Below are 25,727 nucleotides of genomic sequence, written 5' to 3' on the forward strand. Positions count from 1 at the left end.
TCAATTTGGTAATAACTGAAAATTGTACTAAGAGACCTTGAAGGCCATTTCAGGTCACACAAGGTCTCTTAGTGTAATTTAGTCATCACGGAAAGACCCTAAAGACCATTTTGGGTCGCACAGGGTCTCTCAGTGCAATTTGGTCATCACTGAAAATTTCACTAAGAGACCCTGAAGACACTTTTGGGTCGCATAAGGTCTCTCAGTGTAATTTGGTCATCATTGAAAATTGCACTGAGAGACCCTGAAGATCCTTTCACTACTACAAATATAGGCTTTCTCTGCGTTTTTTTCAACCTTAAAGAAAAAGCGCAGAGAAAATGATTGAATGAGTCTAAAATATTATATTTAATATCCGTGCCCTATTTTATTGCGATTTAAAAAAAATGCAGTAAAAAGTTTAAAGTTAAGGTGTTGTGGGGACTTTTCTCCATGGTTTTGACTATATAACCGCGGACAAAAGCCTAGTTACCTTCAACAAATAGCTCGAGACCCTACTTCCCCCCTCACTTCTCATTTGACACAGAACAACCACATTGCGCGCAACTCCTCCTCCGTCCCCAGCCATGGGTAAGTCCCATTTTTACCTGTTTACCGAGTTTTTCGGAAACCTTAATAATAGAAGATTAGAGAGCTTAGAAGAAAGGATTTATGGAATAAAGACAAGGTTTTTACATGGTTGGGGCGTTAATAAGCCTTAGTCCACGAGGCAGTTGTATTAGAACTTAGAGAACCTTTGACAATGGAGTTTTTGTACAAGTTTTTGCAGAGTAACTGCTATATTTCAAGTCTCTCGATCCCCTCCCCAATGCACTGCTATCCGTATTTATAGGCACAAGAGTGCACTGGGCTTGGGCCGGGCTGACCCAGGCCCAATAAGGGCATAAATATCATTAGCTTCTCAAATGGGAGCCCAATACAAAGGATTGAAATAAGAAGCGTACAATAAGCTAAGCCCATTGGGCCAAACCAAACAATATCTTATTTTAAAGCATGAGATAAACTGGAGTTTCAGTCTAGGTTCTCTGGACTACGAGGAAGATTTGGGGGACAAGATCAGTCAGAGTTGTGGCGGCGTAGTTCTAAACTAATGGTGTGCAATCTCGAGGCAGCCTCCTCTGCAAGTTTAAGCGTGGGGACAAACCCCACGCTTCATGGGACGATGTCAGTATCTTGGGCACTCTACCTTGCCAACCTCGAACAACCGACCCGGGTTCGTTTACCCACGTCTCCCTCCATTCACCAAGGTCCCGGACCATCTACCAGGATCCCAGACCATTTACCAGGGTCTAGGACTATCCACAGTGATCCCGGCTCCCATCTTGGTTTCCTGAGCCGCGTCCTTCTCTGCCGCGCCTCGTGTAAATCTAAACCGGGCAGCCCATGGGCTTAGAGGGTGGACCCAGAAACCCGGGAAGAAACGGGGATAACAATTACCCACCAAGCCTTCATCTGGGCTCGCGCGGTGGAGGCTTGTCTCCCTCCCAGACCATCTCGTCACTTCCCGGTTCGTTTGTAAGGTGACAGGCCCGTAGGTGAGAGGTACTGCGTGCTGAACAATCATGGAATCAAACCCTGCCACGATATCCCGTGCTGACTCCAAGGGGCTCGGACCGTTTACCAGGATCCGGGTTCATTTACCAGAGCCCTAGTTCATTACGAAGGGTGCATGTGTCCCCTTGCCACTGGCGCGTTGATGATATTAGGTCTTGAAAGATCAGCAAACACCCTAATGGTTACTACGCTAGGGGCTAGCGTGTTGGCTCGGCCAACGAAGTGTCCCATCCGCACGAGTGTTCCCATTAATGCCTTTGTGACAAGGTGGACCGTTTGATAGGGCGACCTTTGAGGTGCCCTGATTCTGGGCCGTTGGATCGAAGCGGCGCGGATCCTGCCTCGGGGGTACCGTGATCTAGTACTCAAGTAGATCCATTAATGTCCCTGCACGATCCAAGACTGTCCGATAGGGGGATCACGCCTAACCGTTAGATCAAAACAGCCTTCTGGCTCTTATAAATAGCCTCAGGTTCTCATTTGAAATCTTTACATTTTCAGAGAAGAAAAACACTTAAAAGGATCATTTATGACCGAGCTTGCCGACGACATTTTTCATCATCTTCTTCATCTTCACCGTCAACTGTTCCCTATGCTCCCGGTATCCATACCTTCGCCTGAGCAGACGACGTCGGCCTGCCCCATAGATGATCTTTTGGGCCGCCTACACCTGTTGAAAGCCGTGATCTTACCGTCACTGTTGTCGGAAACCCACCATTCTTCACGACCAGCCTTTCACGGTATATTTTCTAAGCTTTTGCTTTTATTTTCCTGTGCTTGGCATATCGTCACATTTTTCTATTTAGGCTTTTAGATCTTGCCTGCGTTTAGATTGGCTCTAGGTGCCCAAGGGTAGTTTAGGAAAAGAAAATTAGTCCGGACTGCCCGGGACCTTCTCGGGTTAGGGTAGTTCCCGGACGAGTTGCCATAGGCTAGCTTAGGAGAACAACCAGATCCTTTCCTTTTCTTTTCTGTTCCCGATCAAGGTTCTGTGGCTTCTTAGTGATCCCGAACCTGATCCGGAGGGGACTCTTCCAAGCAGTTCATAGGAGAGCCCCCACACCTTAACCGACCTTCTTGGGTTTTGGTGCTGACTGCTTGGCTATTTATTTTGTTATGTTTTGCTCCCAGATCATTAGCCATGACCTCGGGCGTCACCCTTCACTCGGAGGAACAAGTTAATGCGGCCCCTATCGCTCTGGTGGGAGATGGACGTGGTGTTGAACTTGTTATGAAACTACTGGATGTTGTACGCCCTGGAGAAGCATTTGGGTATGGAGTCGACTCCCGAACTATTCTATAACCGCCTGGCCAGGAGAGAGGAGAAGGCTTACACCGGCGTGGGTGAGTTCAGGGCCTTGAGTGTGGGCAACATCAGTGCGGGAGAAACTCTCCCGCTCCACGACTATTTCGTGCAATTCCTAAACTTTGTGGGGATTGCGCCGTTCCAACTCCTGCGTCAAGCGTACTGGCTGCTCGCGGGATGGCACATCTTTTGCATCGTGAAGTAGATCCCAGATGCGACCCCGGCAGAGGTGTTGTATTTCTACAAGCTGGAGCTGTATGTCAACGTCAAGGACAAGACCCTGGACGACTTCTACAGGCTTAAATCGCAGGGCAACTAGCCTGCTCCTACCAACACCTGGAAGCATCCCCCAGACGTCAGACATTACTGGTTCATGACGTCTGGGATTCTTATAGAAAAGAACCCCACGCTGATGCTGGACTTTCAACGTGTGGGTAAGTGGTTTCCCGTTCCCTAGCTTCCCCTTTTTATTTTTTTTGTCTTCACTTTTTATTCCTCATTCTCAACCCATTTCCTTGGGTGGCAGGACCCTATGCCCAGAACCCCCTCAACCAATTCATCCTGAACAAGAAGAAATTTTACTCCGAGCTAAGCGCGAAGGATTTGGACGTGGGGGGTTACGTCAACATCAACAACCTCCGAGTGGTCGGGATGCTAGCAGCCAACTAAACGATCAAGGCCCCAAGCCTCCGAGGGATACAATGCGAGAAAGACCCCGCGCTGAGGTAGGCGCTTGCCCTTGAGCACATCAGGGCTGTAGAGGATGTGACTCAGGCAAACACGGCCAAAAGGAAACGGGACCAGGCTTAGCAGAGGGAGAGCGCCACCTCCGAGGAGCTGAAAGCCCTCTTTGATGAGGCCCAACCGAACACGGGGACCCCCAATGCTAGTGTATCAGGGAGAGATAATTCGCCTTTGCTTTTGACTTATTCTCCCCGAGTTGGGGACTTAGTTAGGGATATACTAGTTTATCGAGGCCCCATGTTCAGGGCTGACGGGGAGATGAGACCTTCGTCTCCCATCACTGTCGATTCGGAAACTCTCATGTTTTCGTCCGGGTTCCTTCAATATGGGAACTTCCTATACCCGGATGACATGGGAGATCGAATCCACTCCTTCACCTTAGGAGAATTGAGTTGAGTCTGGGGTCTAGATAAGGGTTCATCCCAGACTATTCTTAGTCTTGTTATTACTCATTCGCATTGATCTGCTTATTTTGCTAACTGCTTTTTGTTTGTGTTTATTCCAGATGATTCTGACATGTCCAACCTCGTGGACAAAATGAAACAGGCCCTCGAGATCCGGGTTGCCAAGGTGAAGGCTGTAGCCAAGAAAGTTGCGAGAGGCGTGCCCAAGACGAAGCCAGTGCCAAAATCTCATTCTGTCGGGGAGGCTTTAGTCGTGGTCCCGATCACGACCGTTGACCCGAAAACTGCCCTAGCTCCCCCTGCTCGTCCTCCGGTAATTGACCTGGAGCAGGACCCACCGGCAAGTCGGAGTTCAGGGAAGAGAGTTGCGGAGTTGGGTGAAGGCAACACCGTGGCGGGGGCAAAGATGGCCAAGACCAAAGGTGTTGGCTCGGCCAAGGAATCTTCCGGGGAGAGTCATTTCACTGCCAAGGAAATTTTGGGAGCACCCGCGCTCCCAGTCCATCCGGCTTTACCCGAAGAGTGGGAGGCAGTCCTGCGGGACGAGCAGTCCAAGCTAGTGACTCGGACGTGGGAGAACGGTCAGGAGAAAAGAGAGGAGGTCTACCAAGCCCTGATGATTAGCCGTCAGGTTGAGTTCTCGGAGCATCTGGCAGCATTCAGCGCTCCCCAGCTGATCGTGGACCGGCTGGTTGTTGAGACGGGATTTCGCCCCAAACTGGGGTAGGATACGACTGTATTCGCGGAGGACTTGTTGGACCAGGTGGGGAACACCATGTCCAACCTTCAGCTGAAACGGTACGCCACCATTGCCAGCCAGGACATGTTGTTTATCTCCCAGGCCCTTCGCCATCAAGCCACGACTGTAAGTTATCCATTTACATCTCCTTTTTCTTCTTGCACTTCTAGTTCAGATTTTTCTAACTTTAATTTGTTCCAGGACGCTCTACTGGCTCATCGGAATGCCAACTTGGCAGCCGAGATTGCCATGAAGAAGGAGACGATCCAATTGGAGCTGGAGGCGGCCATGAACCAGCAAGAAGCCACTAAGGAATCTTTGGCCAAGGAGGTTGAAGAGGCTGCCCGGACTAAGTTTCAACTTAAAGAGACTATGTCCCTGAAAGAAGCCGAGGTCAGCAAGTTGGTGGCCAGTCTAGAGGTGGAACTCCTCCGAGTAAAGGCTCTGCAAGAGGTGGCTGCAGCCCAGTCAGCCCAGGATCGGGAGAGGATCACCAGTCTAGAGTCCTGGGTCAATGAATTGGACGAGTTTCTCCAACAGGAGGTGAAGGCGCACGACGAGACCCGTCGCGAGAAAGAGCAGGCGGATGCCATGTTGGAGGTTACCTTCGATGAGGCTATCTACATGGCCTGGCTCCAGGACAAAAACATGAACCTTCTGCTCCACCCTGACCCTGCCGTGAAGAGGGCTGAATTCGAGGCCAAGGAGAAAGCAGACGCGGAGCCCCTGGACGAGGAAGAGGCGGATGAAGCTGTCCCGGATGCATCAGGGCGGGGTGAAGCCTAGGCCCGGGACCTCTTCTTGTTTTTCTTTTTCTTTAATTTCGTAACACTTTTTACGGACACGGGTGCGTCTAAGACAATTTTTGTGTTCTTATCTGCTTTGTTTCTTGTATAATGCTTTCCTGTTTCCATTCGTTAAGATTTCACCAAGTGTTTTACCACTATTCATGAATGAGTCGAGTGTTTGGTCCCGGTTTCAACGGCCGGGAACTCTCCTGGTGATCCATCTTTGGACCTCCACGGCCTGGGCTAGATTACTCCTGCTTTTAACCTATCAGCTTGCTTTAAACCTGCTGCTTAGGTTCCAACGGCCTGGGCCATAAGGGAGTTGATAATTATTCCTGAATTTCTTTGCCCAGTTTCCCATGTTGAAAGTTTGACGGTCTGGACCATCGAAGAATAGTTGTGTAACGCCCTAAACTCCAGGGATCGTTACGATGTGCCTTGTAAACAGTGCTAAACTCGCTAATCGAGTCATTTGGCCAAAATCGTGAAACTAAGTATGCTTAGCAGTTTAGAGATTAAAAATTTTGGTTAAGATATAATGTTTCATTAGAACGTTTATTATATACATTGGGACCCCAAAAATATAATTTAAAGGTCTATTACAAGAAAATATTTACAACCATCCGATCTAAGCGACAAAACAAGGTTTAACCCTAGTTCCTCTTTCAACCCTCGGCCGTGGCGGACGAGCAGCCGCATATGTACACATCGTCACCTAAGCTCTTCGACTCAAGGATGGTCTAGCTTTCTTTTGCCTTTACATGCACCACATAGCACCCATGAGCCGAAGCCCAGCAAGAAAACTCAATATGCTCATGAACAGTAATAACATGTCATCGAATCATAAGGCACATGCCTAGCAATTACAGCCCTATTCAAGCAGGTAAATAACTTCAAACAATGAACGAGTGATTGATCAACAAGTCACTAATAGGGGGTCTGTACCTTTAAACGAGTGACTAATTACCAAGTCACTAACAGGGGGTCTGTACCTTTTAACAAGTGACTAATTACCAAGTCACTAGCAAGGGGTATGTACCCTTAACAAGTGACTAATTACCAACTCACTAACATGGGATTCCGCTACCTCAGCCATGTGACAAAAGAGTCACCTAGACCTTTGGCCCTGACTCTGAGTAACTAGTCTTAGACTAGTCAAGTGCTTATAATTTTCTTCGACCTTCGGGTCGGTCCAGCATTAATACCCCATATGAATCATTCAATGCTGATATCGATTAGATCTAATCTTTTATCAGCTTTGTGTCCTTGACGCTTATGCTGCTTCTGACTCTCAGGTCAGTAATACACGACCAGTGCTGATCCTGAACAGTTGGTGCCACACACAAGCAAGCAATGCTACTAAACATATATCATATGCCAAATATCCCAATATAGGGCATCAGCAGGCTTACTTAACAACTGTTAGCATTATTAGGACCATGCATAAACACAGAGGCTCAAGCTCTGAGCAATCTCATATTCAATATTCATAACATGCCCTAACCACATGTTTTTCGTGCAACACATACATCACATTTAATCATTTGACATGCCTCAACAATAACCATGCATGTCACATTTAAGCATCCAACATGCATCAAGAATAATCATGCATGTCACATATACACAGGGTGCAGTTTTCTTACCTCTGATTCGAGCGAGAATGAATAAAAGAACGACCCTTGAGAACGGTCAACCTTTAAGTTCCTTAACGGTCACCTAGTCATAACGAAAAATGGGACACCATCAACAAAATGAATAACAAAGGTTCCTGAACCAAGATCTAGCCTCTGGGACATCAATCCCTACTAATCCGGGAAGTAGGAACAATCCCAAGGCCTAAAACCAAGTTCTCGAGGTCAAAACACTCAAACGGCCTCAAAACCACCCAAGAGTCGTGGCCCTAGCACCTTGAGCCATGGTCCCCAGCCACACCAGGAGCAAGGGCCGCGACGCTCCACACCCAGGGCCGCAGCGCCCAGCAAGGCCAAAATGCCTCCACCTACTTCTTCGAGCTAGGGCCGCAGCCCCCTACCCAGAACCAGCCATAAACCCGATTTTCTTCATCCCAAACCTTCCAAAAACATACCTAAACACTTCCAAATCCAAAAATAAAAGTTCCCAAACTTCCCAATGATCCAAAATCATCAAATCCCGAGGCTCAAACGAACCAAAAACTCAACGATTCACAAAATCCAATTTGAAGCTTAGAAACTCTAAAAGGTCAAAACTTAAAACTTAGATTACCTTTGATTGGGTTGTTTCTCGTTAAATCCTTCAGTCAAGAAGCTTCCAATCTTTCCTAGGATCGCTATGCCTTGATCCTCGCTTGATTCCAACTCCTAGAACTCGAGATTCCTTAGAAATTGCCTCAAACGGTAAAAGGAACTGACGGGAAGAGAGAAAGTATTTTCTAACGTACGGTTCTATCTGACAAGTTACTTCAAGCTTAAGTAACCTCAAATAAAACCTAGTGCTCAGGGTCCCGAAAACACCCCTAGGAACATTATAGTCAAAACTTCCAGAATTTCCTCCTGATCTCAATAACTCCCAATTTATCATCAAATAAACATTCCCATTAGTCAATATCCCAATAAATGACCCCGTAATGACAAAATCGCTAATTCACTATATAAGACCGTCTCATGCCGAATAGCTCGAATATATCTCCATAATAATGGGATCTCATCCATAACTCACAGTATGCACCAAAATACACAAATATGCCCTCAACGGGCCAAATTATCAAAACACCCTAATAATCAAATGTGAACCCACATGCATGCATTTAACATCATATTATAATATAATTCACATAATCATGCATATAATCATCTAATGGCATAATTAAACAATTATGGCCCTCCCGACCTACTAATCCAACCATTAAACTACATTAGGGATTTTGGGGCATTACAACTATCCCCTCCTTACAGAAATTTCGTCCTCGAAATTTACCTGAACTGCCCGGAATAAGAATTCCACACAATTGATTCCAGTTTCCCAGGTCATTTCCTTGACCTCACTATCCCTGTAGCATTATCTTAACTCAAGGTACACTCTTATTCCTCAGAACCTTATTCTTTCTGTCTCATATCTGGACTGGCTATTCCTTACAGATAACTTAGCTTCAAATCCCCAGATTCTCATAACTCAACTCATGAGTTTCTTTTAACCCATGTCCTCAACATGGAAATACATAATACACTATGTATAACCAACTGTGCCAAAAATAAGATCGATCCAAAGTAAATCTAACCAGTCCTATCCAGGACTCAACTGTTATACTATTCTAGGGCTCAACTTTCCCTTAACTCCTCACCCCTTTCCATGGTAATACTTTTGAGGAAGATACAACCTTCTACCTGGAACTCTATGTTCCTACTTTTTAATTCAGTAAAACTTTTCCATTTACTCTGAGAAGTGAGCATCCAAGCTCCAACCTCTAATAATCTCAATGGTCCCCTGAACTACCCCATGACCCAGATATATTATCTCATTCATCTTATAAGATGTTCTTCCAATAACAACTGGATAACCCTCTCTCTCTGATTTACCATCAGTCTAAGAGTAATGAACTGTACTGAATTCCATCTATAAATGCATCGCCTTCCTTAACCCTTCCATAACTTGGAAGTAACAATAAAGGCACCATCTAATAAGATAGACCTTGAATTTCATGAAGGCGCACTACCTCTTTCACATAGAGATCTATTTACTAATCAGCTGCATTATTCACCCTTACTGATAGAAGTGGCTCACTTTAAATACTAGTCCACAATGACCCAATACCAACTCACGCTGACCCACTAACCTGGGAAACCCTACCGCGAAACCCATCGCGATGCTTTCATATTTCCATTATAAAATACTCAAAGGATACAATTGCCCCACTGATTTCTAATACTTTGTCTTAACCTGCTAACAGGTTAAGAACTCTACCACGTATTCCATTACATCCCTCTCCATCTCAGGCCACCACAACAAAGCTTACAAACTCTGATATACTAACATGACGCCTGAATGAAGAGAATATGAGAGTAACATGAGATTCATCCAGAATCTCCCAAGTAACCCCAGTGTCCATCGGATCCCAAATCCGATCCTTATAGCTAAATATATTCATGCCTAAAGTTGTACAACTCTTAGCTAATTCAGCTAAGACTTTCCACTCAATCTTTCTTATCCGTGGTTCACTTAATCATCTTTCCTTCTAATCATTTCTGAAATAATAATCTCAAACATAAAACTGACCACCTGGCCCACCAGAACTCTACTCTAGTTCTGGTCAGATTCTTTAACCAACATGTTGCATAAGCAATCACTTTTCCTACTACTGAGGTGTCATAACAACCTACTAACTGGTTCTGATCTGCAAAAAGACTCATAACTATTTCCCAAGGCACCTGCAATACCCTGCCCATCCAAGGAAACTCTTGTCTACCAAGGCGATCCTTGACCTTGGCAAATCTCCGCAGAGGAAACACCACAATACCATCGTCCAAGACGATCACAAATCCCATTCAAATAAACCTTTGAATGCTCTGTTCATCTGACTCACAAACACTTGGCATCAAACAAATTCTCAAAACATACTCAGCACTCCCAGTGCCCTTATCTGATATAAAAACAATCTTTAACTTATCCTTCTCCCTGATCTTTAGCTGGTAATAACCAGATCCAAGATCCAACTTAGAGAATACCATCTTACTTACTAGCTGAACCTTTAATTCTTAGAACTCTGTCGAGCCATTCAAAACAGTGCCCTAAAACCTGCTTTCATTCTTGGCACTAATCCAATCACCATTTTGTCCTTTTTATGCAAACACCACCCCGACTAATCCCCTGGAAGCACATCAGGAAACTCACAGACTAATCCAGTCTGCCCTGATCCTACTGGCACATTCTAAGTGGTATCCACCACACTAGCTAAGAGTCCCATGCATCTCTCCACCATAAAACACTAGCTCTCAATACAAATGTCATAAGCATACAGAATCCATACACCGTGCCAACTGCCACTAGGCTTTCCGCTCTCAAGCTCCAGAGCTACTATTCTTTTCTTGCCATTTAGCATTGCCCCATAATCACTTTACCAATCCATATCCCAGATCATACCCAAGCCAGCTGTTGACTGCGTTTTTAGCCAACGACGTGAGAACGTCAATAACGACAAGCCTTCAAGAGAAATAAAAACGACAACAGACGGTATAAACAAGAAAAGTAAATAACACAAGAGATTTTTATAGTGGTTCAGCCCCGATTGTCGGTAATAGCCTAATCCACTTAGAGTTGTGATTTATAGATCCGTACTCAAGATCAGATGGACTGAGCCAACTGAGTTTCTTCAGTACAGATTGCAAAAATACAAGAATTCTCTCTTATTTCAGCACTTTCTCTCTCTAGAATAGACATACCCAATTTTCTCTCTCTAGAAAGAAGAAGCAAAAGGAAGCCTCTCTCTCATCCCATAAGCTCTCTATTTATAGGCCTGGGATCCTCAACTGATATCCCCTTACAATCGGGATATTTTATTATTCATCTTATATTTATATTACAATAAATGTTTAAAATATAACTAATTCCTCAATTTGAGTGAGGAATGAGAGATTCCCGCGTATGTTGTTGAAGCTGTCTCTGGGAACCTTGACTTAGTCTCCTCTAGCTAATTGATCCACCTCCTACTGACCACTCATGCAAGTGTTGGTCGGACGTGCATGGTGGTAGGACATGTTTTCGGGGGTTGAACGTGCATGGTGGTAGGACATGCACTTCTCTCCTCTATCATGGCACTCTCCTCTAGCATGCCATGTTCCTCCTTGAACCAATCTTCTTGGCTTCTCCTCGGACCAAGGTGGTCCGAAGCAACCTCCTTGGCACCTCACCTTGGACAACATTGAGACAACCTCCTCCATAACATCTCACCTTGGACAACATTGAGGCAACCTCCTCCATAACATCTTACCTTGGACAAGATCAAGGCATTCTCCTTTAACATCTTCCAAACATGTCCGATCGAACATTGTATAGGCTCTCCTTATCAAAATCTAAGTCTCCATCCTCTTGCATGAGACTCCTCCTCCTTAGCTACTTACCTTGGACACGTTCGAGCCAACACTTAGGAAACCTTGGGAGGCTTGCCTCCTACACACCCTTGGGGTCTCTTAGGACCACATCCTCCTTGGGGTCTCCTAAGACCACTTTCTCCTTGGGGTCTCCTAGGACCACATCCTCCTTGGGGTCTCCTAGGACCACTCATCTTAGCTCTCCTAGAATGCATTCTCCTTAGCCTCCTAGGATGCATTCTCCAATTTTTGGGTATAACATTTGCCCCCCAAGTTTATTATACGATTTCCCTCATATGATAAACTTTTCTTCTAGCAAAATGTTCTTGAGATCATTCAAAAGCTTCTATCAGGCTGATAACTTTCCCGTAAACTCCCATGACAGAACTTGTCTTGAACTTGTCTTGTGACTTCTTCAAACTCTATTTTCTTGATACAATGAAAACATAAGCTCCATTTGTATATGTTGCAAAATCATCATAGTGTAGAGACAGGTTGTTGAATATCCTCGATTTGGTTGCGCTAGGATTAGAATTTCGGTGATCAATTTGGTTTAGCAATTTGATCTGATCGGACCATGTGTGAGCTCTTTGATCCCAAATGCATCCGATCGGACCCTTGGATATGGGCCAAGCCAAGGCCACTTGAAACTCTCGGGCCACGCTGCTACTTCTTGGCATCTTCAACCATGCCCGATCGGATGAACACTCTTCTTGACATCTCCAACCATGTCCGATCGGACATTGCGTACCCTTGGCCCAAAACTAAGTCCATCTTTTCGCTTGTATGGGACTTCTCCTCTAATTTGTCTGAGCCAACCATTTTGGAACACATGCATGGTCTCCTCGGACATGGTCCGATCGAAGCTTTCATGACATGGTTCGATCGGACAAAGCCTGACCAAGGAAACGTCCAGCCTTGCCTCCACGTGAGCCCAGCATGAAGCCCCCCAGGATGTCCGATCGGACGTAGCACGCCCGAGGAGAGGATACGCGCCCACGGTCCGAGTGTCCAGCGCCTGGTATGCCTTGTGCCTCCGAAGTTCCTAGCCAGCAGCAACGTTTTATGTCCGATCGGACATTAAAAACTGTAGGCAATTGTGTAGTCCGATCGGGCATGGGCGTCTAAGGGGGTTCAAAGTCTGCTGCCAAGTAAGTCGGGCACTTCAATGCAAAGACAGGTAAGTGTGGTCCGATCGGACCGTGTTTGACCTCGTCCAAAATCTAAGTCCATGGGACCTCTCCTTGGACTTGGTCCGAGCCAATCTTTTTGGAAGCTCACCAAGCTAAGGTCCGAGCCAAGTAATGTGGATGCTTACCTCGGATAGCTTCGAGCCAACTTCCTTGAAGCTCACCTCGGATAGGTCCGAGCCAAGCACTAGGCTCCTCCATCCATGTCTGATCGGACATTGCGTGACCTCGACCAAAATCTAAGTCCTTTGGCGTGGTCCGAGCCATCTTTTTCTTGCCATCTCCTCGGACCAAAATGGTCCAAGGCACCTCTCCCATGGCATGTCCGATCGGACATGACACCCTTCTCCTTGGACCAAAGTGGTCCGAGCCTATCTATTTCAAGCAAGGTGCGATTGGACCCTTGGCACACATGCATGGTTCTCCTCGGACATGTCCGATCGGAGCCTTCATGACTTTTCCTTGAACCAAGGTCCATGCCAATAACTTGGCTTCTTCTCCAACATGGCCCGAACCAAGCATTTGGCACACATTCATGGTCTTCTCCTCGGGCTTGTCTGAGCCAACCATCTAGGGGCTCCTCCAACTAAGGTCTGATCGGACCTTTTGTGGCCTCTCCTTGGCCGAGGTCTAAGTCTATTATCTTGGCATGCATGTGCTAGGGTCCGAGCCATGCCTTCCTTGGCTTTCCTTGGACTAGGTCCGACCGGACACTTCTTGTCTTCTCTTGGTCGGATGTAGCACCTTAGGCACACTTCTTGTCCGATCGGACACTTCTTTTCTTGAGGTGCCAAGGACCTAGATTCGACCGGACACTTTTTGTCTCCTCTTGGTCGGATGTAGCACCTTAGGCACTAATATTTCTGGCCCTAGATCCTTGGACGTAGGCGAGATGCTCCTTGGATCAACATGCATTCGATCGGCCATCTCAAGGTATGCTTGGACACCACATTTTTTATGCATTTGCTTGGGCACTCTTAGGTACTTTTAGGAAAAACCATCAAAGCACCTTGTTCGACCCTCCCAAAATTATTTTGAGAGATTGATTTCTTTCAATCAATCTTGGTGAAAACTTGACTTCTCCTCTCAAAGACAACTTTTCACCATGTAGCATCTATTTTGCATGCATTTGTTTGATTCACTCCAGGAAAGTTGATCGATGATACATGCTTAGCCGACCAGGGAAGTTGTATATGCTCTCTTGAGCAAGAAAACTTTACACCTGATGAGCTAAACTTGTAGCTGTTGGCACTTATACTTTACTTCTCTTTATTAACTTAAACATTCTAAGTCTCCTCTAGACTTAAAAAGTTATAAGTTTTTTGTGAAGAGTAAAGTCACTCTGGTGTGTGCCTCATATTTTCGCATGAGTACTTAGTTTTCTAACTTATAAATTTTAGACATTTCATAGGTCCATGCTAAGTATACTTTCTCACACTCTTATTGCTCTAACATTTTATGAGCATGATGTTTATGGTCACACGAATATCTGCTCCTAACTTGAGATTTTTAAAAAATTCCAAGTTACTTAAGCTTTGCCAAGCTTAATGGCCTTTTTGGACTTCGAAAATTTACAAGTCAGCCTAAAAACGGATATATTACCTCGTGCTCTTATTGCCTGTGTTAAGTTATATACCAGCATACCCCATGTGCCCCCCAGGTGGTTGGAGGTTGAAAGATCCTTAGTCACTTGCTACCTGACTGAATCTATTTGAGCAGTTAACTACTCGTGAAACACATAGAATATATGGAAAGTACTCAAGCAGTTGAACACTGCTTGAACATATCGACCAGTTGAACACTGCTCGGATAATTAACACACATGCATATTTGTAGCAAGAATCGACCACGCTGCGCGTAGTCTCTTTTATTACTCGTAAATTAAAATGACAAAACATGTCTAACAACGAGTCTTAAACAACCAAAATTGTTCAAAATAAAATGACTGGTTAGCAAATAACCAGTTCATACACCAAACTTAAACAACAAGTCCAAAAAAACTCGAAATCAAGCTACCACTCTGAAAGCGGTATTTAAAAATAATATCTCCTTCGATGCTCTATGTGCACGCCACTCCAGTGATTCCTGCTCCTAGCACTCCTCCTTAGCATACTCCTCCTCTTACTTCGTTGCTCTCCTCAGCTAAGGGTGGACCTCCACATATAGTGTCCACGGTGAAGTCCACAGGTCCAGGCTGCAAGGGTGGAGATCTTTGTCGCTTGAATCCGGAGTTGCTTCTACCTCCTTCTCCTTGGGGTGTCTCTGCTCGGTACTTCTTCAACTTGCCCGACGGAGAAGAAATTCTATCTCGTCCTTGAGGTGGTTGCATTCATTTGTGTCGTGACCATAATCTTCATGGAAGCGACAAAATTTTTTCATGTCTCTCTTCCTCATCTCTCTCCTGATGGGTGGAGGCTTCTTGTAAGGAACCTCCTCTTGACTAGCAAGATATATCTCTGCTCGGGTGGTTGAGAGAGTGGTGTAGTTGGTGAATTGAGGCTCATACTTGGTTGGCTTCTCACTTGAATTCACCTTTGCCTTCTTTTCTTCATGGTGGTCAGACCCATTACTTCTACGTTTCTTTCCACCATCACTAGGAGAGTCAGTTGGTATGCTTGGGTTGTTTATGCCATTCTCCCCTTTCTCTATCGCATCATCCAAATTCATATATTTTTTCACCCGGTCAAGAAATTGTTGAAGTGTTGAGATTGGATGGCGATGGATGCTGTCCCATAGAGGACTCCGATAAATTATCCTAGCAGATATGGCAACCATCTTCCCCTCGTCTCCTACAGCGGTTGCTCTATTGGCTTCTCTCATGAACCTCTGTATATAGCTCTTTAGAGACTCATCTTTTCTTTGTTTGATATCTGCCAAGTCGTTGGCATAAACTGGTAGAGTCCGGGCAGTGCTAAATTGTCTACAAAACTCCTTCCTGAATGACTCCCAAGAGGTAATGGAGTTTGGTTTAAACCTCCAATACCACTCTTGGGCAGTGTCCGTCAAGGTGGTGGGGAAGACTTTACACCGATAGTCATCACTCACCCCGAGTAGTTCCATCTGGTCCTCAAACTTCCCAACATGTCTTATCGGGTCTGCCTTTTCGGTATAAATTGGCAGTACCGGTGCTTTGTACTTTGCTGGTGGTTGGGCTGCTCTTATTCGAGCAGAGAACGGGCTGCCACTCTGGTAGTCTATCGGATCTATCTCGGAAGGTCGCTTCGACAAACCTTGCACTGCAGCTGCTAGCATGTCAAGCTGGGCTTGGATAGCTGGTGCAACTGATGAGGTTCCAAGGTTTTGACCACCTGGTCGGGCATTACCATATGGCACGCCACCGTCAAGTATTTCTACTTGACTGATAGGACGATCCAGATTTTGCCCTTCGACCGGGACGGTCCTTCTCTTGTTGGTAATAACGTCCCTTAGATCCTTTTGAGAAGCATGCTCTCCTACCCGATCAAACACCGTACTCTTCGATTTCCCAGTGGGCTTACTACGCGGGACTTCCTCTCTCCTGCTACGCCGCTGGTCGGGGTGCAATGGAGGCTTCTTGGTGCGCTTTGGGCAGTTTTCTCCCCTTCGTGGGTTGTGGTCCTCCTTTTCCCTTGACGGTCCGTGACTTTCTTTAAGGCGGCCAGCTGTTCCATGAACTGTTTGGCCGTACCATCCTCCAAGGGAACTCTCTCGTTCCTTCTGTCATTGAGATTGTTTCTCAAATTGCTATCTCGGGGGTGAATCTTTTCTTTGCGGGCCCGCTCCTTTCGAGCATTCAGCCCATCGCGTAGGTCTACCCGAGATGTATCGTCCTCGGAACTCGGGGTGTTTAGCTCGTCGTTCTGCTGGCGCTCCCGATTGTGCTGGTTCACGGAAGTGCTTGGGTGGAAAGACTGTTCCCTTCCGGTCCGCCCTGGGGCGGGCCGGGGCCTGGTACCCTGCAGGCGCGTCCCTCGCAGATTGATTAGGTGGCCCTGTCCTAGGATGGGGCGCACCTTCTCTTTCCTAGGGAGCGGCCGGGGATGGGTCCCGGTCTTCTGGACATGAGGGACTTCCTTTTGGGGGTTTTCCTTGGCCTTCCCTTTCTCCCGGGCCGGGTTAACCGGAGCCTATCCGGGATCTTGTCCTGGAACGGGAATCGGATTCGCCTCTCCGGGCAAACCATTCCTAGCTTGCGGAGCGGGCGGCTGCATTCCTGGAGGCGGAATGACTGGAGGGCTAGCCGCTAAGCCTTGGGCAGCTATGAACTCTTACAGGTCTTGGAGGGACTCTTGCATCCGTTGAGTGGCTTCCTTTTGCTTGGCAATCCTGGCTTCTTGGTCCAGGACCTGCTGTCTCAGTTTAGTCACCTCTGGGTCCTCCTGGTTGGGGTCTACTTCTTCAGGGATCGCGGGATCCTTAGCTTCGAGATCGTGGTATTCCCCCTCGTTTCCCTCCTCTTCCTCATAGTAATCTTCCTCATATTATGCCCGACCTTCGTAGTTTTGTGACTCATCAGGCTGGGACATTTGATGAGGTGCGTCTTCAAACTGACCCTGAGGAAGAGGTTGGCTGGGCAGTGGCTCTTCATTGCCCTACCCTTGATTAGTAGGGTCGAAGGTGGTGTGTCTTGTGTTCACCATCATTGCCAACGTTCAAGATCAACTCTAGCTTTCTCAGGCTCTCAATGAGAGCACCAAAATGTTTACCAAGTTTTTCGGAAACCTTAATAATAGAAGATTAGAGAGCTTAGAAGAAAGGATTTATGGAATAAAGACAAGGTTTTTACGTGGTTGGGGCGTTAATAAGCCTTAGTCCACGAGGCACTTGTATTAGAGCTTAGAGAACCTTTGACAATGAAGTTTTTGTACAAGTTTTTGTAGAGTAACTGCTATATTTCAAGTCTCTCGATCCCCTCCCCAGTGCACCGCTATCCATATTTATAGGCACAAGAATGCACTGGGCTTAGGCCGAGCTGACCCGGGCCCAATAAGGGCATAAATATCATTGGCTTCTCATATGGGAGTCCAATACAAAGGATTGAAATAAGAAGCGTACAATAAGCTAAGCCCATTAGGCCAAACCAAACAATATCTTATTCTAAAGCATGAGACAAACTGGAGTTTTAGTCTGGGTTCTCTGGACTACGAGGAAGATTTGGAGGACAAGATCGGTCAGAGTTGTGGCGGCGTAGTTCTGAACCAATGATGCACAATCCCAAGGCAGCCTCCTCTGCAGGTTTAAGCGTGGGGACAACCCCCACGCTTCATGGGACGATGTTCGTATCTTGGGCGCTCTACCTTGCCAACCTCGGACAACCGACCCGGGTTCGTTTACCCACGTCCCCCTCCGTTCACCAAGGTCCAGGGTCTAGGACTATCCACAGCGATCCCGGCTCCCATCTTGGTTTCCCGAGTTGCGTCCTTCTCTGCCGCGCCTCGGGGCATTGGGGGAGCGGTCCCGGGACCATACCTCCTGCCCCTGGCGGAGGTCCCTGTCCGAACTCCCGGACGCTCTTTGGGCCTTGCCCAGACTTGGGCTGCCAACATTCGTTCTCCTCTCGCCAAATGGGCCTGATCTAGGCCTTAACTCCAAACCAGGCGGCCCACGGGCTTAGAGGGTGGGCCCGGAAACCCGGGAAGAAACGGGGATAACATTACCATTTTGGTTAGTTTTTTTTTTCTTTTTCATTTTCTTGCATATTAAAGCTTTAAATCATGTCAATATAGCTAATATTGATTTATTTTGAAGTTTTAGGGCAAAAATGAAGAAATATTGAGTGAGTTTAATGGGGTTTCAATGTATGTTTATAGGGTTGTTTTAAAAATAATTTCTAACAATTTTTTTAAGTTTATATAGCATTAGAAGACATTTTCATTGTTCAAAACATGTATTGATCACTAAAACTTGATTTTTTTTAATATATATTTCGGTTTTAGGGTATTTTTTATATTATAATAATGTTATTTACATAATTTTTTATATTATAATATTATTTCTTACATAATTTTTTATATTATTTACGTAATGAATTTTTTTAAAAGTATATTTTTGTTAATTATATTATTTTAGGATCAATTCAATTACCATATATTTACTAATGTTTAAACTTTTATTGTATGAAATATTTGTTTGAATTTGAGGTGTGTTGAAATTGTTGAAGATTAATTTTGAAGGTGAGTAATAATTACTACTTAATTTTTTTTATTTTTTATATTTACAAACTATTGTTAAAGGAGTTTGAATATATTAGATATTCAGTAGTAAAGTAGGTTCTGAGATAAAATTGTGTATTGCAGAGATAACAGAAGGTTGAGAACATGTGTGTCTTAGTAAAGTAAGTGCAAATTATGTGTGTGCTGCGGTGAGTTATGGTTGAGAACATGCATGTTGTTTGTTATATGTTTTGTTTGATGTGAATTTATAGGTAGATAACTTGGGATATGCTATAAATACAGAGGAAATTCTACCCAATTTTTTTTAAGATTAATATATTAATTGAACATGTTTTATAGGTTAATATATGTAATAATTATGTTTATTTATGTTGAAATTGTAAATACATATGAATTTTGGATATATTATAGAAATAAAGGAAACTCTGCCCATTTCATTTTAGAATTTATTAATTGAACATAATTTTTTTAATTACAATATTAATTTTCTTTTCATTATTGACTTAGGAATTAGGTAGATATTATCATTATGGATAATTCATGGATTCTTGTGAATAGAGAAACATAACAATTTCAAGACAGATTCAACCAATTTTTAGAATTTTGCCAAACAAATTGTAGTGATCCGGAAAGAATTCATTGTCCGTGTATAGATTGTGGTAATGGATCAAAATGAAATATTACCATGATAAAGAATCATGTATTTTGTTGGGGATTTGATACAAGTTGTCGTACATGGTATTGGCATGAGGAATCATTGAAAAATAATAATCCATATCCATTCGGGAGGCGAGGGGTTGATGATTTGGGTTATAGTGATTTTGACGATCATCCTATGGAATTGCTCGATGAAGCACAATAGGAGTTTGTTGATGATCCGTCAAAATTTGATAAATTGGTTAGAGAAGCAGATAAACCATTATTCAATGGTTGTCTGAAACAAAGATTACCAACGATGGTAAAATTTTACAACATAAAGCAGAAAATGGAGTTAGCGATAAATGTTTTCGTCAATTTTTAGCAGCTTTTAAAGATATTTTTCCGTCAGATAATTGCTTCCCTGAGTCTACGTATGAAGTGAAGAAAACTTTAAATTGTATAGGGTTGAAGTGTGAGAAGATCCATGCATGTCCGAACGATTGTGTGTTATATCGTAAAGAGTATGCAAACATGGACACTTTCCCATAATGTGATTTACCCCACTACAAACCTAATAGGAGTAAGGAGATTAGGAAACTTATTCCTCAGAAAGTGATGTGGTACTTGCCTATGATTCCGCAGCTTAAGCGATTATATCGAAGTGTAGAACACTCTAAAAACTTAATATTGCATGAGACTAGGCGAGTGAAAGATGGTAAACTTTGACATCCTGCAGATTCGCAGGCTTGGAAAAAAGTTAATAACTTAAATCCATAATTTAAAACTGAAGCAAGACATCTTTGTCTAGGTCTAGCTACCGATGGTGTAAATCCACATAAATCCCTAAGTAGTAGGCATAGTTCGTGGCCTGTCTTCCTTGTTATGTACAATCTTCCTCCGTAGTTAGTGATGAGAAGAAAGTTTTTGATGCTCAGATGTTTAAATTTTATGTTTAAATGGGTACACTATATTGATATGTTAAATGATATTATGTAGGTTCCATCTTCTTCTAAACACAAATTCCTATCACCAAGCCCACATTTATCATCAGCTGGATCTCACGTAGTCATCCCCGCTGAAATAGCTCAATCGAAACCTTCAAATTGGTTAACTGATAACCAATGGGAAAAAATTGATCTGAGTCTAAAATTTATAGTGAATGAGTATTATTCCATTAAAGGAATAGATGGAATTGTACAAGTTCTCGTTGACCCGAAGTTTATAGCAGATCGCGAGGCTATCTTCATCACTTCGGAAGACGTTTATCAAGCAGCCTCCATGGATAACATTGGATCCTCAGCTATGCTGTTTGGTATGAGGCATGTATCAATTCAAATTGAACTCAATCTGTAATGTCATTACAAAATATTAGAGGAGTTTGAATATATTAGATATTCATCCATAGTGAAGTAAGTTATGAGATGAAATTGTGTGCTGCAAAGATAACAAAAAGTTGAGAACATATGTGTCCTAGTGAAGTAGGTTCTATGAATTTTGTGTGTTGCGGTGGCTTATGGTTGAGAACATGCATGTTGTTTGTTGTTTGTTGGATGTTTTGTTTGAATTGAATTGATAGGTACTAATAATTTTGGATATGCTATAAAAACAGAGGAAACTATGCCCAATTTTTTTTTTTACGATATTAATTTATTAATTAAAATTGTAATATGAATGATTGATTCTACAAATGCATTTAGGAAAGCATGCACCCAAATTCACGAAAACTATACAAATTTTTTGACACCAAACATCTTTCTATTGGCAATGATGAAAGTAAAAATTATACGATAGATCTTATAGCCAAATGGATGATGACTATGGATAGACGAGGCCAAATATATTTCATTCCTTGGATTGTTGAGTAAGAACGAACTACTTAAATATTATCACTACTATGGTTGGATTTTAATCTTATAATAATCATAATTTATTATTGTTTTAGTCAACATTGGATGTTGGTGCTCGTGATATGCGGGGGATAACCATAATTTTGGACCCTTTAAAAAATCATAAATCTCCACCAATAATTAAGGAGGTTATGGAAAAGTAAGTTCTTCAATTTTAATGTATGCATTGTTAATTTATAAAAGTTGAGATTATAATATGTATTTAATTAATTTTAATTTTTATAGAGCATACGCACAATGTTTGGAAAATGAATACATTGGCACATTTACCAAAATGATGAGAGGTTCTTGTCTAAAACAACTCGAAAGTCATGAATGTGGTTATTATGTACTAAGATACATTTATGATCTTGTAAATGCACCGAATTTAGCAGAAGTTATCAAGAAAAAAATACGTTATATTTTACTCTTTTTTTCTTAAGAAAAACTAGATATAGTATTTAATCATTTAATCTATATTAACTTTTTAATTTTGCAGTGGTTTGACAAAAAAGAATACAATGTCAAAGTGGATCTACTACTACTACAAAGTGACTCGTTAGCAAGATTAATGTCATTTATTTATGAAATCTAAGTTTTCATATGTATGTAACTTGCTAACTTATTGACTTATTGGTTAGCAAGATTAAAGACATTTATTCATTACCCATTTATTTTGTATTAGTTATGAAATATATATAATAATTTAATAAATTAGGTTATAATATTGAATATATATAATCAGAATTAAAATAATTATATATAATTGAAATTGAAAATTAGTTTTTTTTATTAAAAATGCTAGGTTATAATATTGAAAATATATATAATCAGAATTGAAAATAATTATATATAATCGAAATTGAAAATTAATTTTTTTTATTAAAAATGTTTTCTCTGCGGTTGTAATAAGAAAACCGCGGAGAAATAAACTCTTTCTTTGCGGTTGTGTTGATTAAACCGCGGAGAAAGATTTTTTGTATTAACAAAACTGCAGAGAAAGATGTGATTTTTCTCCGTGGTTTTCATACCACTTTTTTTTTGCGGTCGAATACGCTGCACTTTTCAATACTCTCGAAAACCACAATGCATTAAATAAAAAAATCGCAGAGAAAAATCTTTTTTATAGTAGTGTTTTGGGTCACATAAGGCCTCTCAATGTAATTTGGTCATCACTGAAAATTGCACTAAGAGACCCTGAAGACCCTTGGGTCGAACAGGGTCTCTCAGTGTAATTTGGTCATCACTAAAAATTGCACTAAGAGATCTTAAGAGATTCTAAAATTTACCGTTCATCTTCAACCTCGAACAAAAGCTACTTTTACCCTAAAATTGTATTTTGTTGGCAAAAAACTTTAGATTTATTCTAAATATAGTTATATAATTATAAATTATAAATACCCAATAGTTAAACACAAGATTCAAGTACATTACTAACATTTTTATAGCTGAAATCATATATTTCTTTCTCTCTCTAGGGTTTCTTCTATTTTTTCAATCTCTCTCTCTCCTAATTCACTTTCCAATTAAAAAAAGATATTAAAAATGATTAACTTAATGTTATTTACGTTTCATTAAATTAATTTATATTAAAAAATAATAAAAGTATTCATAAAGGTTATATTTTATTTGTGTGTTTTGTTGAAATGTGATAAAACCATGAATTAGAATAGTCAGAGACATGATCCCTTTCAAAGAAAAAAAAAATGATAACTGTGGAATTTTTGTATATGTTTACGATTAATCGGATCGACCATCAATATTTCGATCAAATTTGATATCTTTCAATGGTGGTTTGATGCGTTTAATTTCTGCATTCTAACGTTTTTTTTTTACTGAGATTTTCTCTTCTAAAATTTTAGCAACTTATTACCTGTAGGTGTACTAGTACTACCCAGGATCTAGATTAAAAAAGAAAAAAAAAAAGAATAACAAAGAAGGTCCTTGATTAAATTGATGGGATTAAAAAAGGGTTATTTTTAATTAACCTTATTGAGAATGTATACTCAGCTATGTTAAAATGGTGGGTAAATTAATTAATTATACCCTAATAACAAACAATGTTGAAGAGCAAAACCGAAAAAAAAAACAAAAAAAAAAAACAAAACAAAACAAATACACGAATTATGAGAAACTAAAGAATAGATCTCATTTCACTTATTTCTTGGGAGCGATAGAGAACATGCCAGGGACGTACTCCACACCACTGCCCTTAACCCACGCGTCTCCCTGAAAGAACTGTTCCGGCGTGAAAGTCGCGGCGATCTCGGCCGTGATCTTCTTCACTCCCAGCCACTTGGCGCGCAGGGTCTCCTCTGCGGCGCCGGGACCGCGGTTGTTGAACTCGCCATAGTAGCAAGTGTCGAGAGCGAAATTTCCAGCCCAGGGCAACCATCCCACAGGCTGAATCAGCTCATCAATGAAAGACTCCATGATGATGGTCCTTGAGAACTCCTTCCAGGGCCTTCCCAAGTATGCCTTGCTCTGGTTCATTACTGGCACGTATTCAGGGTCGGCCACAAAGGTCCCGTTTTGGATGACTATGGCCGTTGGCTGTCTCCTTTCTTTACGACCTTGTGCCGTGACTATGCACTGCTGGTTGTCGTTTGGCTTTCGGACTATGAATTTGCAGTTCTGGAAGACCACGGCGGCGTCACCGAAGACGAAGTCGATGGTGCCGGAGATGCTACACTCACGGTAGAATTGGCGCTTGGCGTGAGCGTAGAGTGTGTCTTGGAAGCCGTCCATGGCACATCGGTAGAAGATGGCCTCGTCTGAGTTCACTCTCAGTGCTACAGCTTGGTGTTTGCTTGGTCCAGCAGTGTTCTCGAAACCGATGTCTCTTGCCAGGAAGTGATCACCAAGTACAACTGAAATATTATATATAAAAATTAAAAGCTGATGGAGTAGCACTATTGGATTAGATATATATAAATCTTTATCATATATTGGTAAAATTGGTGATATGTATCAATATAATTACACATGCACGTACGTACCAACGGTGGCAGTAAGGCTGGTGGGAAAACCATCGATGAAATTCTTGCTACCAGTGATCCGGGTCCTAGTAGCACCATCACCATAGACAAGGACATGGGTCATGTTTTTCTGAAAGGTCACGTACTCCTCGTAAACTCCCTCCTTTATGTAAATCACAAACGTTTGATTGCTCTTCTTTGGAATATCTTTGAGTGCCTCATTGATGGTTTTGTACTTTCCACTCCCATCTTTGGCCACAATCACGTCTGGCTTCAAATTCTCCGTACTATTCACAGCGAGCAATCTCCGAACTCCCGTAGCAATCCACGGGCTTGTACCCTGAGCTTCGGGAGTGGGGCTTTCATACTCGAGAAGTCTCCGGCGGTTAATGCTCAAGTCCGCGAAGACCGAAGAGATCTCAGAAACCATGGCAAGGCCATTACTACTCAGGCGCATGGAAGTCTTCAAAGCCTTCTTCATCTTCTCAGCGGCATCGCCTGTAGTATTCTGGAAACCATCCAAGCAAGTCTCCTGGTACGTAATGGTGGCACTAATCCATATCTTCAAGTCCATAAGCATCTCATCTAACTTGGTGATGTCAAAATCACTGATCTTATCAAACGATTTGTGAAGATCGTCGATGGCGGTTTCCATGAGCTGCTTGCAAAAACCAAGAGCTTTGGAAGCTCTGGGGTCTTTCTCCAACTCTTTCAAGACCTCGGATTTCTTTGCAGCCTCGGTGATATGCTTCATGGCGACGTTGAAACCAGCTTGGATAAGCTTCTTTGGATCGGTTGTGTTTCCAGCCTCAGAAGTGAGACTCTTAATACAATCTTCTTTGTAATCAGTGGGTTGGCAAATGGCTTTGATTGCTTTGTTCGATGACGAAATATGGCCGTGTCCGTCTTTGTTGCCGCTCGCCGGATTTGAAGACTCGCCATTGTTGAGGCTTACACCGACGGTCACTGCAATCACCATGGCTACCAATAAGAAGGAGGAGACACCGATAACCGCGTACCTCTTTCTCTTCCCACCATCATCTCCATTGTATGCCATGATTTTTTAATTATTTTTTAATTATTTTTAGTATTTATATTTACTGTTAAATGTAACTAATAATTAGCAGCTCTTCGACACCTTAAAGGGAGACAAATTATGAATGATTTGCTCAAGTATTTTTCTCCTTTTCTTGGTCACAAAAAGCGTATCTCTCTCTCCCTGTGAGGCCAAAGAAAGCTGCTATATTATATGTGTATGTGTATATATTATTTAATAGTAGAG

At 42.8% G+C, this 25,727-nt stretch overlaps 1 protein-coding gene across 1 annotated transcript; it reads right to left on the reverse strand.

Annotated features, from left to right (window-relative positions):
- Nucleotides 1-23,454: 23,454 nt before the first annotated feature.
- On the reverse strand, nt 23,455-25,505 carry LOC133789513 (putative pectinesterase/pectinesterase inhibitor 28). The gene is made up of 2 exons (XM_062227348.1): nt 24,467-25,505; nt 23,455-24,337 (listed from the first exon to the last, which is right to left on the reverse strand). Exons 1-2 carry the CDS (start codon nt 25,500-25,502, stop codon nt 23,625-23,627), a joined length of 1,749 nt encoding a protein of 582 aa, XP_062083332.1. The 5' UTR covers nt 25,503-25,505; the 3' UTR covers nt 23,455-23,624.
- Between the last annotated feature and the right edge of the window lie 222 nt (nt 25,506-25,727).

Source organism: Humulus lupulus, chromosome 7, assembly GCF_963169125.1.
Source record: "Humulus lupulus chromosome 7, drHumLupu1.1, whole genome shotgun sequence".
Classification (NCBI taxonomy): domain Eukaryota; kingdom Viridiplantae; phylum Streptophyta; class Magnoliopsida; order Rosales; family Cannabaceae; genus Humulus; species Humulus lupulus.

What these genes read in the sequence shown, in the direction of transcription:
- LOC133789513 (XM_062227348.1), bottom strand. Translation starts at nt 25,502, where the DNA reads ATGGCATACAATGGAGATGATGGTGGGAAGAGAAAGAGGTACGCGGTT. An exon ending in CAGCCTTACTGCCACCGTTG is followed by an intron (nt 24,338 to 24,466) that starts GTACGTACGTGC and finishes ATAATATTTCAG; the next exon opens with TTGTACTTGGTGATCACTTC.